Genomic DNA, 15,453 nt, shown 5'->3' with positions numbered 1-15,453 from the left:
TTTAAATAGAAGATTATTGCTCATGTTACACATGTTTATCAAATATAACATATCATTTAGCCTCAACAAAATAGAGAACGCTCAGTTCAAAAATGTCCAGTGAATAAAATTTGAAAAATGTTCTGCCTCCTGAAAAAAATTACTGACGGTGGTATTTGTATCGAAGCAAAGATTCATTGGCAGTACTGTGCAGGGGTAGTCGTTGGAGTTGCAGTTTCTGTATGGGTACTAAAAAACATTTCACACACTTGTGTAGCACAGAGGGGTGTAAGATGAAGTTGTGGTGCTGAGCAATGCACTGCGGTGGTGCTAGGGGTGTACAGGTATAGGGTCCGTTACCCAGAAACCCGTTATCTAGAAAGCTCTGAATTACAGGAAGGCCATTTACTATAGACACCATTTTAATCAAATAATTCCGATTTTTTTTCTCTGTAATAATAAAACAGTACCATCTACTTCGGGAGTGCCCATACTTTACTAATGTGAGGTCTACTTTTAGTGATGTTGTCCCATTATGATCTACATCCATAAAATCATTGTTAGCATTCTGTTCCATGGAAAATATTACCTACATATTATATTGATTTATGAGAACATTTTTATTGCTATATTTAACAACTATTTCTTTTGTAACCTTAATGTAATAAATATCTGAATTGAAATCATGAAATAGGAGGGTGATATAGACAAGCTGTTTGTTGATAGTCTTGAGATCACCAGCTAAAGGTCTACTGGTAGATCCCGATCTATCTTTTGGGCGCCCCTGACTACTTGATCCAAACTAAGACATAATTAATCCTTAGTGGTGGCAAAAGAATCCTATTGGGTTTAAATAATGTCGAAATAATTTTAAAGTAGACGTGGAGGCCCATTTTTTGGGGGTGGAACTTTGATTAAACTTTGTTTCTCTAAAATTATGAATGGCATGAAAGCTATTAAAAGATCTGAGTATAAAAAGTACAAACAGGAAAAAAGTGCAGGAAAAAATACATATAGCTCTAAAACCTCAAAAAAATTTTTTGTTTTTGGATAATCCAAAAACCTCTAAAAGTCTGAATAGCTAAAAAAAAAGGCCAATAGGATCAGCACTGCTCAAATTGACTTCTATGGGACCTCGATTGCTTTTACTTGGAGAAGCTTTGTATTGGAATTTTTCGTGGGTTATGCACATTATAAATCTTGAAGTTTTAGAGAAGTTTTTTTTTTAAAACGTACATTTTGAGAGAAAAATACAATTTGTGGGGGAAAAAAAAGTAAATCTGAATGTTTGTAAATAGGCCCCTTAAGGTATAGTGGTCCCAAACGGTACTACTGGGATTTTGGTCTGCAGTTCTACAAGTTAGTGGGTTTGCTCTACAGTGTTGGGGTACTGTGAGCTGTGCAGTGTTATGTATGTATCTAAATGCAAGGTATAAATCTAAAGCAAGACCTCACAGCTGTGTTTGGAGCAAGGTGCTCATGGGAGTTTTGAATGTAAATCTAAATTTTCCATTGGAAACAAACCAGTTTTTAAGAAACACTTTTGTCCAGCAGGCCTTACCTTGTAGTTTGAAAGTATAATTTCCAATCTACACTATAGACAGCATGTATTTGGTTCCTTTTATGACCCTTCCAGTAATACTTCTGTCTTTGGCATTAGAAAAAAAACGAACCCAGGGCCAACAATGACTTAAATATTTCATAATATTCTTTTGCAACGCCATAAGGACATAAGTAACCGCATGGATATCCTAGTATAGAGGGATAATCTTTGGATTCGGCTGACCAATCTCCCAGTACAGGTTTCTGAATAATAAATAGCTATTGAAAATCTGTGCTTGCACTGTAATAATCATTAAAGAATAGTATTTTGGATATTGCAAGGCAGTCCAAATCACCCTTTTTTTAGTCATTATCATGGGCAGCAATGGCGCAGTATGTAATTTTTTCTAATAAATTATTATCAAATGTTATTGTCTATGGAGTTTCTGTTTTATATGGATATATATACAGCAGAGATTTACTGTATAATGTCTTTGGTAAATGAGCAATGGGCAATTAAAAGGCAGTATGTCACTAGGTTTATTCTTGCAATGCCAGATACAGCTGTTTCCCTGTTTTTAATGCACAGATAGTGAAAGTTATGGAAAGAGAGACATCTTCTGGAGAAATGAAAGATTACACCTCTCGGGGGACTTGTTTTGAGCTGTTTCTGAACTACACCTCGCAGAGCACAAAACCTGGAGATCATCAATTACAGTATATTCCCATAAAGACTCTTAGAGACCTGCTATAGGTTTTTTTTTTCCTATTTAAGTTGGCTGTTTCCAAATAATGCAACTCCCTGCCCTTGCCTGGCATTAAAAGGGGATTGTAATATAATAAGCCGGTCTATAGAAGTTAATAAAGAAGTTTATATCCTGCCGCCTAGAGCCAAAGGCAGCTCAGGCAATACAAAATCTGCAACCTGAGCCAGCAACACCATTGTTAGCTACTAGGACTGGGGAGGAAATGAACACAATTATTTACATGAATAAATGGATACGATCCTTTTCTTCCCACCCCTTGTAAACATTTCATTTACACATATTCAAAAGGAAAATAATGAAAAATGACATTATGGTGGTATTTGAATAATATTATGTAAATGAAGTGAATATACATTCCATAAAATGTGGGCCTTGTTGATGTGGAGTTGACTTACATTTGCGGTAAAGCTCTGTTTCCAACAGGATCTGAAATTTCAAATTCTATGGTGTCATGAAAAACATCCACGGATGGATTTATTAGGTAGAGCACTGATTTGCTGTTTAAATCCCCTTGTGTGAATCTTTCTCTTATAAACCTGCCTAATGAATAAAGCAGAAGAATAGGCAGCATTAGTTAGAGAAGAGGCTAGTTAAATGTATACATCTATTACACATTTGAAGGATAAGTAAACCTTAAAAATTTTTTGCAAAGTGCCGTTCTAACCACTTTTGCCATTTGCATTGCTGTGTTCAGTTTTTTTCCATTTTCAGAGCATATTTTTTATCAAAGGTGGTTGTTCATCTATGAGTTAACTTTTAGTATGATGTAGACATTGATATTCTGAGACAATTTGCAGTTGGTTTTCATTATTAATTTTTTTTGTTTTTTTAATTATTCAGCTCTCCAGTTTGCAGTTTCAGCCATCTCATTGCTAGGGTCTAAACTACCCTAGCTAACATTCATTGATTTGAATAAAAGACTGGAATATGAATAGGAGAGGCCCTGAATAGGAAGATGAGAAATAAAAAATACCAATAACAATTAATTTGTTGCCTTACAGAGCATTTGTTTTTGTAGATTGAGTCAGTGACCCCTATTTGTAGGCTGGAAAGAGTCCGAAGAAGAAGACAAATAATTAAAAAAACTATAGAAATAATGAAGACCAATTGAAAAGTTGCTCAGTATTGGCCACTCTATAATATATATATAATATAAAAGATAACTTAAAGGTGAACTATCCCTTTAACTGCTAGTAAAATGAATTTTGTAACCACAGAGCCATCTACTGGTCAGTTTCTGTAACTGTACGGTGATAGCGCTATAACCTTCAGAAGGAAAACAGTGAAGCCTTCCTATGTTGCCCTATCATTCCTGAGGCCAGGGTGGTGACACGACAGCAGGGAGGAAGGAGAGCAACCTATGCAGGAGGCTTCTTATTGGAGAGGACTTGTGCAAAAGGAAATATCCCATGGGATTAAAGAAAAATACTCAAGGGAGCACTGTCTGCTCATTTATTTTTCATTTGATCTCCATCTAATGCAATATACAATCTAAATTAAAGCATTTCAGCCAAACCAGAGAAAAGCTTTACAATTTTGACAGAAATAAAACAGAGGAGACATACCTGTTGTAACATTCTCTAAATGACCATAGTGGGGCCCACTTAAAATGTGAAAGATAATTCTTTCATCATCCGTGTCTGGATCAGATGCCTTCAAGTGTCTTGAAGTAATATAAATTCCATACTGGCCATTTCTTAGAAGCTCAACTGCTGTAAGGCACTGTAGATGGACAATTCTGGGGGCAGTGCTGTCCACAGGATCTACCTTGAATATGGAAAACATATATAGAAGTCAAAGGGTGCCATTGACTCTTTGCGATAAGTTAGATTTGCTTTGGTTGAATTTATATCGGTGAATATGAGTTACTATATGTATTTTAGGTATGAAATCCTTTTAGTGTGCTTAGGAAGGGTGGCACAACATTGAGCATCCCACACTTGTGTTTCCACCTGAAGTCTAGCCTTATACCAACTGCACACAATTAATACAAAGAGGCCTATTTATTATGTTGTGTAAAAAAACAGCAACAAAATTCCCTCACATGGCCATCAACATCATATGTAAAAAAACAGTGGACTTATCAAAATTTGTACTGATTTTCGATGACCACGTACCTCTGTGTACAAAACCAGCGTAACTATAAGCAGCTCCTTGAAAATGCAATGTGAAAATACGGTGATCATTCATTGTGGCTTTTTATTCTTTTTTCTAGAGCTTGCTTCTTCAATTTTCCCCATTGACAGTAATGGATTAGGTGAGATTTGAAGTGGCGTCGAAAAATGGGGTCAAATCAGTGTACAAACCTTCATAAATTCACTGTTTATTTTACACAGCTTGTTAAACAGTTTTCAAAAGAGATTCCTTTTACACAGCATAATAAATAGGCCCCAAAGTGTGATAAGATGCACTCATAAAATATTTTATATTCTTAAATTGGAAACATGTTGGATAGTTTGTGAAGTATTGGAGAATCCTAAATATTTCTCAGAGCTCTGGCAATGATGGGTTTCTGAAAAAAAGTTGTTCCATTTTTACCTCCCACCAGTGGCTGTGCCTAGGGATAGATAGATAGATAGATAGATAGATAGATAGACAGACAGACAGACAGACAGATAGATAGATAGATAGATAGATAGATAGATAGATGATAGATAGATAGATAGATAGATAGATAGACAGATAGATGATAGATAGATAGATAGATAGATAGATAGATAGATAGATAGATAGATAGATAGATAGATATTATCATACTAATCAGGATTACATGCAAAAAGAAAAAAATCAGCATTTCACTCCATATAAAACGAATGTTTCAAAAACATTTTTACCTGCTTATATATAGTACACCAAATTGTATGCATAGCATGTTTGGTGTTTTATTTTGTTTTCAGAAAATAAATTGCCCCAAACCTTAGGGCAGATGACCAACATAGATGTGGGCAAAACCCACTGAAAAAACTCAAACATCATGAAGGCTATTAACATCTTCAAATGGTTCAAGGGACCTCTGCATGACTCCTACATGACCTTGACAGGTTTTAAATGGTGTATTTTTGGATTCAAGCTATTTCTAAGGTCGGGTTATAATAAATCTCTAAAGTTCTTTTTTTTTTAAATAAAACTCGAAAAATGTACGTTTTTTTTTTTAACCCGAAAATGGGACTTTTGACCAAAAAATCAACTTGAAAAACTAGAATTTTTGTAGAATACACAACTCAAACCTTAATAAATAAACCCCGTAGAGTTTTTTCGACCACTCATCCAAGTTGTTGAACCAAAGAAGCCACTCCGATGAGTGATGTAACGTTTTGAAGGAAAAAAAAACCTCTACATGTCCAGTTGCCTAGATACTTTAGTATAGATACTTTATTACTAAGGACGTCTGTATGTTTGCCTATTAACATTCTATAAAGCACTGCGTATCTTGACAGCGCTATATAAATAAATGATGATGATGATGATGATGATGATTCTATAATGGAGCTATTACATGACTCTCACTATTAACTGTTTTGATCATTACAACTGATATTTAGAGGATAAATATCCCTTTTATGTTCTTCCAAGATAACAGAATTCACCAAGGAGAATCAGGACTATATAATGCACAAAACCTTGAATTTTCTTGCCACAAGCTTATCAAAAGCTGTACAGGCAGTCCATGGGGCATCATGAATGAATCCCCTACTGAACTGCAGATATTGCCAAATATATGATATCACACAAGCACTGTCAGGTATACAAAAAACAAATGTTACTTCACAAACTGCATGATGTTATCTGAGCCATGTTATTTATGCAAAACAACCTGCCATGAAGCCAAAAGGCTGTTACAACAAAGTAAATAAAACAAAATATTCAGTATCAGTTGTTAAAAAAATACACACTATAAATGGAGAACAAAGCCCTGCTCACTAGTAATGTGCGAGTCAGGAAAAACTCAACCCACACCCGACCCTTACCCGCAAAACCTTAATCTGAACCCTACCCTAACCTACAAAATGTTGCTATAGTAGGACCTGAACCTGACCCATACCCACATCTTCTCACTCTATGAGCTACTTCTGTGTGCGCCTCTGGTTCCAAGACATGAAATCTTTGGAAACAGTGGAGGAAAGCACTTCCCCAGTCCGATCCACACCCAGCTCTAACCCTCAATGGTTGACCACATTTCAAACAGTGGTCAAACTTTGGGTTTCGGGTCCACCTGCACATCACCTGCTCACAATATATAACAGCTACACAATTCACCCAATGCAGTATCCTGCCTGAAACTGTTCCTCACATTCAAAAAGCAGTGGCAATTCATCAAATTATTTAAATGTATTTTAGTGTCATATTATCATAAAGGAAATAATCACAATCTTATTTGCCCATGTCTAGAAAAAATGGTTTAGGAGATGCCCATTAAAGTGTTAACTTCACCTACTCGGCAGTTGGACAGCATGAAATAAACAATGAGAGAATGATTGGAATTTTATGCTTAATTTCCTCCTTCGTGCCATTTACTTGATGCAATAAACATACCAATGACACATGCTTCCAGTCAACGAGCTGAGATGGAGAAAGGAGGACAACATTTAATCAGAATATAAGATTAAAAATTGGGGAAGAGGAAACTTGGAAGGTGAAGATAGACAAAAAAGCCTGAGAAGGCAGCTAATCTGTTTAATTACTTGGACATAGCTGAGCCTGTTTTGTTCAGCCAAAGAACATCACCATGGCAGCAAAATCCACATATTAACACTGATTAAAATATGACACAGAAAATCTTTGCACAGCAGGGATTCATCGTCTATGGGATGGGACCAAAACTTTCGTTCCCACTCAAGTAAAATGGGCGACAATATTATTACTTTATTATATATTTTTGTATTCTTTCATCTGTAGCACAAGCAGACACAGGCTTTTCAGTCACTGAAAATTCCTGTTATGATCCATTATTCGTAAATCCGTTATCCAGAAAGCTCCGAATTATGGAAAGGCCATCTCCCATAGATGCCATTTTACCCAAATAATCCAGATTTTTAAAAATGATTTCCTTTTTCTCTGTAATTATAAAAACAGTAGCTTGTAATTGATCCAAACTAAGATATAATTAATCCTTATTGGAAGCAAAACCAGCCTATTGGGTTTATTTAATGTTTACATGATTTATTAGCAGACTTAGGGGCCGATTCACTAAGGGTCGAATATCGATTAACCCTCGATATTCGACTAGGAATTAAAATCTTCGATCTTTCGAATCGATTATCTTTCTTCGATAATTCCTTCGATCAAACGATTAAATCCTTCGAATCGAACGATTCGAAGGATTTTAATCCAACGATCAAAGGAATATCCTTCGATCAAAAAAAGTTAGCCAAGCCTATGGGGACCTTCCCCATAGGCTAACATTGACTTCAGTAGCTTTTAGATGGCGAACTAGGGGGTCGAAATTTTTTTTAAAGAGACAATACTTCGACTATCGAATGGTCGAATGGTCGAATAGTCGAACGATTTTAAGTTCGAATCCTTCGATTCTAAGTCGTAGTCGAAGGTTGAAGTAGCCCATTCGATGGTCGAAGTAGCCCAAAAAAAACTTCGAAATTCGAAGTTTTTTACCTTTGAATCCTTCACTCGAAATTAGTGAATCGGCCCCTATATGTATGAAGTTCCAATTTAGAGAAAGATCTATTATCTGGAAAGTCCCAGGTACAGAGCATTCTGGATAACAGGTCCCATAATTGTTTATATAGATCCACAGCAAAGAAGGAATCCACAGTCGCAGGGGAAACAATAGGTTGTTTATTGGGTGGAGACAAAAAAAAAAAAATATATATATATATATATATATATATATATATATATATATACTCGAGTATAAGCCGAGTTTTTCAGCATCCAAAATGTGCTGAAAAAGTGTACCTCGGCTTTTACTCGAGTCAATGTGCACAATCACCCAAAGCGCACGGCAGGCATTTTCCCTTCATTACAGTGTTTGTGCTGTAAATGGGCATGCGCCGATATTTGACCTTTCCATTGAGTTTCCAAAGTAGGGGCGCTGATGTGTAATTGGCCGCAGCTAGGGCCGGATTAAACAGTAACACCAGCTGTTTTCAGGGGCACATCTCTCTCTCTTTCTCTCTCTCACATTCTCCATGGGGCAGAGGCATACAGCTACTACTCGCCCAGCTCCGCCCACACAGTCCACCAATTGGTAGTCTCTCACTTAGCTCGCCAGATTATTGGCTCGCTGAAGCTGTCCGTCTTCCGGCTCACCGTAGGGCCTGCTGCCTGCTAAATTGTACTTCGCTTGGTTAGGGGACTTGATCCGGTGTTACAGGGGAGCCCATCGGACAGGATTTCACAGGGTAATTGCTCCCGCCCCTGCCCCCATCTCTTCGCCATTACCGGAACCTGCTAGGGAAACGACACAGAGGACAGCAGTACGGAGAATGAGGAGCAGTTATATCGCAATATTTGTGCGATAGTGGCTCCTCCACGCCCCCAAAACCGGGCCTGCGATAGCCACCGACATGCTGATAGAGAATGTGGATGCTTTCAGTATGTGGTTGGCCAAGTTACTGGAGCCCATGTGAATAGCTGCTACAGGCCTTGCTGGGGGGAGGGGGCAGTAGCCGCAGGGCAACAAGTCGCCTGTAATTAGCCCTACCTGTGGCCAAGAACAGCACAAAGACCCTTGCCGCATGTCTCTGCCAGATAACTTTTAACTATAAACTGCATTTCCCAGGATTCTGGGAGTTGTAGTTGCAATAGCTGCTGAGTTTCAGGTTTACATTGTCCTACTAGTGATTTATAACCCTGTCTGGTCATTGTTCAACAGCATATACTCCCAGAAGATTCTATCCTAGTCATCCCATACCCCCCCCCCCCACACACACACACAAATGCAATGGCTATACTTAAAAAAAAAACAGAATTCTGGTCAGGGAAAACAGAAATTTGGCTCCTACACTTACCAGGGATGACTTTATGATACACACGGTAAAGTTCAAACAATAAAGTTTAGTGGACAATGTACACATTATCAAATGAACCAGGGCTCCTGCTGCTATGAGAAAAGGTGGCAGTGTTCAGCAGGTTACCAGGGCAGCAAAAGCTGTATCTGGTAACCCGTGAGGAACATTCAGAAGTAAAAGGAGTTAGGGAGCAACACTAGCTCTTTTTGGCCGTGCACCTGATTTTTATACAACCAAAACTTGCCTCCAAGCCTGGAATTCAAAAATAAGCACCTGCTTTGAGGCCACTGGGAGCAACATCAAAGGGGTTGGAGAGCAATATGTTGTTCATGAGCTACTGGTTGGGGATCACTGATCTATGCCCTTTCTGGGTTCAGTTAACCCATTGGTTGCTGACTTTTAGTTGAGCTAAAAGCCTATTGTTAGCATCCTAAATGCAAATATCTCAAAAACCGCTACAAATGAATGTAAATTGCAAAAGTGCTCAGAGAAGCACCCCAAGCACATCTGCTTCAATTAATTTTTCGGTTTAGATTCCGTTAATCCCCAGTTACACTTCCCTATGATTTAAAGTAAAATGTGCTTGTCTTTTGTAGGCTTTTTCTTGTGCAGAAGCTTATCTGCTTCCACTGTATAGAGCACTTGTAAGGCCCCATCTAGAATATGCTGTACAGTTTTGGTCTCCATCACTCAAACAGGACATTATTGTATTAGAGAGGGTACAGAGAAGAGCAACTAAGCTGGTAAAAGGTATTGAAAATCTTAGCTATGAGGAAAGACTGGCCAAATTGGGGATGTTCACGCTGGAGAAGAGGCGCTTAAGGGGTGATATGATGACTATGTATAAATATATAAAGGGATCATATAACAATCTCTCTAATGCTTTATTTACCAGTAGGTCTTTCCAGCTGACACGAGGTCACCCATTCCGATTAGAAGAAAAGAGGTTCCGCCTAAATATTCGGAAGGGGTTTTTTACAGTGAGAGCTGTGAAGATGTGGAATTCTCTCCCTGAATCAGTTGTACAGGCTGATACATTAGATAGCTTTAAGAAGGGGTTGGATGGCTTTTTAGCAAGTAAGGGAATACAGGGTTATGGGAAATAGCTCATAGTCCAAGTTGATCCAGGGACTAATCCGATTGCCATTTTGGAGTCAGGAAGGAATTTTTCCCCCTCTAAGGCAAATTGGAGAGGCTTCAGATGGGTTTTTTGCCTTCCTCTGGATCAACTGGCAGATAGGTAGTTAATAAACAAAAAAAAAAAAAAAGGTTGAACTCGATGGACATGTGTCTTTTTTCAACCTTACTTACTATGTACTACACTGACGTCTTATAACTTTTTTTTAAAGAAAGTATATACCAGATGGTAGTCATATATGCATCTGTTTTTTTTCTTTTTAACCACATTTTATGAATCATGCCCTTTTGAATTGTAAATTAGTTAATATTTATGACATACCACACTTTGCCAAACATGTAATACGTGTATTATTTGATATGGTGCCAGCCTGTGTTTTAAATATATGACAGCCCTGTGCAACGCAACAATTTGATCCAATCCATCAATGAAATATCCCTTTAATCCTTGCTATTTCATAAGTCACAGGTGTTCCCAGCAACAGTGTAGTGAACGTTAAAGGCATAGTTCACCTTTAAATTAGATTTTAGCATGATGTAGACAGTGATAATCTGAGACATTTTGCAATTGGGCTTCATTTTTTAAATTTTTTTTCTAGTTTTTCAATTATTTAACTTTTTCTTTAGTTGCTCTCTTCTTTGGAATTTTAGCAGCAGTCTGGTTGCAAGGGTTCAATTTACCTTAGTAACCAGACAGTGGTGTGTATAAAATACTGGAAGATGATAGGAAAAAGTAATAATACAATTGTAGCCTGCCAGAACATTTTTGGCTGACTATTTGAAAAACTTGAAAGAGGCAGAAGAAATAGGAAAATAATTAAAAACATTTGCTGGGAGTCCCTTTTGTTTTTTTGTGGGAGTAAGTACTGCATCAACCATGGACTAAGCCTACCCACAAAGTAGATTCATTCATTTGAACTATGAAATATTAGAAATACTACATTTATACTTGCCTGTATGGAGAATGGAACTGGTTCCATCTGAATTTTCCCGTTAATGATAAATCCTTGATTTGCTCTGTCTGTAACAGTAAACATGAACCTGTCTATTTGAGCATCCTGCCCGGCATGCTTATAGGCAACGTCTAGGTTGTCAATATCTCTTTGGGTGATGTGATCTTGCTGCAGTGGAAAGCCTCTGAGGTATAGTTTTCCATATCGAGGGAGATCCACCAACTGAAAAGTAATGTTCTGAGATGGCGTATCGGGGTCCAGTGCCTGTAGAGTGGCCGGGGAAATACACTCCATAGACCCTTTCATTTGTCTTAGACCAACGTTCCTGGACAGTGTTGGAAGAGTTCGATCGAATGTTTCCAGTGCGACGGTCATGATCCCATGCTTTGTTCTCAGCCCATTGCTGACAAGAAATCTGGCAAAAAGAGGCAAGGGAGCCTTCAGCATTGGTTCTTGTTTCCCCATCTACACAAAAGAAACGACAACACACCTTTACTCAAAGGCTTTTCCTTGAGTGTGTCCTAGCAAGCTGCTGCCGAATGATGGAAAATATCCTGGGACTATTATAACCCTTGGAAAGTTTTCAAAACTGTGCCCTCACTGCTGTGGCAAGATGTTGATATATAAATATAAAAAAATGTATCGAAATAATATTAATTGCATGTGCTTGTTTCTGAAACTTTTCATAAATCTGCTGTAGATATTTTATATAGTGAATAAAGTGCCCCCTCTTGTAAAATAAAAGGATATCATAAGTTACCAAGTTCCATGACCATATACTGTAAAAACACAAGGCCGGGGGTACTTTATTTATTAAAATACAAAAGTTTCAGTGAGTCATGTGACAGAAATGATATCACTAAGTGCCGATTATAACCAATGACATCACTAAGCACTGTTTATAAGGATAAATTTTACAGGATATTCGTGGCTCTAACAAGGAGTTTCGTGACCATATAAAAACACGAGACTGAAGGCCGAGTCATGGAACCCCGAGGTGACTTCTAATATCCACATATTTTGCAACAGGGGATACTTTATTTATTATAATAAACATGTTTCAGTGAGTCATGTGACAGAAATTACGTCACTAAGGGCCTATTATAAGCAATGACATCACTAAGCACTGTTTATAAGGATATCATTTACAGGATATTCATGTCTCTTGTGTATTATCTAAGGTTTATGCCCTTTTTAACTTGCAAAAGAAATATCTTTTTAATGGGATGGACTGAACTGATGAGATGGACATTTCAACCCAACAAGATCATTTGCTTTGTTTGTCTAATTGGCTGTTGGTTGCCAATAATGACATTTGAAGATAGCACAGTATATAAGGTTATCATATACAGGATATTCATGTCTCTTGTGTATTATCTAAGGTTTATTCACTTTTTAATTTGCAAAAGAAATATCTTTTTAATGGGATGGACTGAGTTGATGAGATGGACATTTCAACCCAACAAGATCATTTTGAGCTTTGTGTGCCTAATTGGCTGTTGGTTCCTAATAATGAATTTTTTAAAATAAAATGTTGTACAATTTAAATATTATGTAGACAAATTGGTCTAGGAGGTGTGCTTAAAAAGCTAATTTTTCTGAAATCTTTGTTTAATAAAACTGCCTTTTGTAAAGCCTTGTTTGTATTTATGTTTGAGATTAAGGGGATTATTTTTCAAAATCCGAAAAATTTATGATAATTTTCTGTAAAATAGTCAGACCAAATCCGCACTGTTTTTTCCCCTTATTTATGAATCCATTTTTCTGAAAATTTCCTGTGCAGGAAAAATTTGTGAAAAAATTAGAATTGTACGAATTTTCCGGATTAGACACCCAAAAACTAGAAAATTTTCTGATTATTGCACAAAACCCAGTGCAGATCAGGATATATTCTGGACTTCTCCCATAGATTTCTACATGAACTTGGCAGGTCTGAATTGGAGTACTTTTCCTTACATTTATGTGGTGCCATACAGGGCCTGAATGGTGCCCAGGGAAACTGCACTATTTGAGGGTTAAAATGATTAGAAACGTAATTAATCATCATGCCAGTTCTTAGCTCTGTGTCATAGAGCTATAGAAGATTCTAGGCTTGAATTGCTAAGTCTTTCCTCTGAGAAGTAGACAATATGCATTGATACTCCAGCTGTAAGCAACCAACATGACAACAGTTTCTAAACAAACACCACAATGGGAAAATGGGATGTTCTGAAACAGTTAAAATGTTGAGAGAAAGTCCTTGGTGCTCAGCAGGAGCCTCGTCTTCAATTGAACATTACAGATCCTCTGTGCTGCCTGCAGCTCCATGGTGATGGAACTGGCTACAGAGGCTGCCATCTGTCATGGAATTTGAAAAGATAAAAAGAGAAAAAATTGCAGGAGCAGTAAATAGTGCCAATTCAATGGAGAATCAAGCCAGCGTGTCAAAATGGAGGACATTCACGTCTGTACTTGGCACTCTCCTGCCGGCACCTGATGTCAGGGGTTGCTAATCACTTGGTGTCATCTGTCCAAATAAGAAGTGCCACATTCTTCTTCCAAGCCAGAGGCATCAGACAATACACAGTCATATTTCTGACTCAGACAAAATGCAGTAGTGGAACATAAAAACTGATCATTCAGACACACATTAATTAATGTCGTCCTAGCTCTTCTGGCCTTGAATGCAGTCAAGGGAGGAACACCAGGTTAACTGCAATGGTCTTTTGCCAGCTTTTTATAGCAAGAAATGTTAATTAAAATAATTTTTAAATGATCCCGCCTTTGTCTTAGGGGTTCTAAATTATATTTTCATTTTAAGGCGGGCTGCAAAAAAAAAAAAAGAGGCGTTTTACAATCCTAAATTGGACCAGTGACAATCTCCTCTGAGATAACTCTGCAACACCAGGTGCGCTGGTGTCACTAGCAGCTGTAAGGACTACTGGAGTCACTCATTAGTACTCAGGATTTACGTGTCCAATTTCTGCTTATTAATTATTTAACGGACTATTGACACTAGACCTCTATGCTCAATATTGCTCTCCTGTAAAATCTTATTGATGCGATAAATTTGGCATTATTTTATTTGTTGGCAAATTGAAGAGATAACTTCTCAGTATCATAATTCATTCCATTACCCCCAATCATAAATAGCACATTACAGCTGTAACTGAAGGTAATCATCTTAATAATTGTCACTTTATGATGAAATTCTTACAGTCTAAATATATACATTCTGGCCACAAATTTACTTTTAGTGTAATGACCTATAGCCTATTACCAAACAATCTGTTTTAAGCCCATGTGTGTGGGATAATGGTTAGACGGAGCACCAGAACGGCAGCAGATTTGTAACAATAAATATTACTTTTATTTGGGTTTCACCTAGAGGGAACAGCTGCTATTGCAATTGGTCATGTTTCACTGGCTTGTCTATATATATATGAAAGTGCAGCTGTTAGTCAAGGAAGGGGACTGCTTTGTTCAGGGATAGACACAGGCAATGAACCCACAAGTTGAGCAGATAGGGTTTTTATATAAGGTACATTTAAAAGACGTCTCATATTCCAGCTGCTTACGTTCATATTGGTGTCTGCACACCATATGTCCTTCTCTGATACACTGAATTATGCCTATGCGGATGGACAATCAGTTAATTAAGCAACTTCATTTAAAGCTTCCAGATGATTCAATGGTTGTTTCATTTGCCATTTCCTGGTTTAAGTCATATTCACGTGGGATAGTCATAAGAGAACAGGGCATATTTGTGTGGACTAGTCATAAAAGAACAGGGGGTTGATACTCCTCTTACTAGCCTTTCACTTGAGGGGTCAAACAGTTGTTTAAATTAATGGTATCTAGCGATGAGCGAATTTTTTCGCCAGCCATGGGCAAATTCCTCATTTCGGCATCAGCAAATTATTTGACTCAACTGCAGCACAAATTCAATAATTGGAATAGTCTTTTCCATTTCCTACTAGTTGGAACAACACAACCCACCCATCCATGAACAAAGAATTGTCCTAATAAAACTGTTTAAACTGACGATTGATTGGCTAAACCTAATATACATGTGTCATAAAGACTTAGGATAAATAATGAAATACTGGAGCCATTGGGATCACTTTC

General features: G+C 37.5%; 1 protein-coding gene across 3 annotated transcripts in view; it reads right to left on the bottom strand.

The window, feature by feature from the left end:
* The window catches only part of frem1.L (FRAS1 related extracellular matrix 1 L homeolog), a 76,432-nt gene that overhangs the window by 18,294 nt on the left and 42,685 nt on the right, over window positions 1-15,453 (bottom strand). Inside the window, exons 25-27 of one of the 3 annotated variants that reach the window (XM_018257768.2) lie at window positions 11,347-11,761; window positions 3,854-4,055; window positions 2,684-2,828 (exon numbers count right to left, since the gene is read on the bottom strand). In XM_018257768.2, coding sequence (XP_018113257.1) covers window positions 2,684-2,828; window positions 3,854-4,055; window positions 11,347-11,761 — 762 coding nt within the window. Of the gene's footprint in view, window positions 1-2,683; window positions 2,829-3,853; window positions 4,056-11,346; window positions 11,812-15,453 lie in introns of those variants that run through there. The other 2 variants (XM_018257772.2, XM_041563846.1) reach the window with 2 other exon arrangements.

This window comes from Xenopus laevis, chromosome 1L, assembly GCF_017654675.1.
Source record: "Xenopus laevis strain J_2021 chromosome 1L, Xenopus_laevis_v10.1, whole genome shotgun sequence".
NCBI classification, from domain to species: Eukaryota; Metazoa; Chordata; class Amphibia; order Anura; family Pipidae; genus Xenopus; species Xenopus laevis.
The sequence above is the reverse complement of the archived record's forward strand: the minus strand, read 5'-3'. Positions and strand labels throughout refer to the sequence as shown.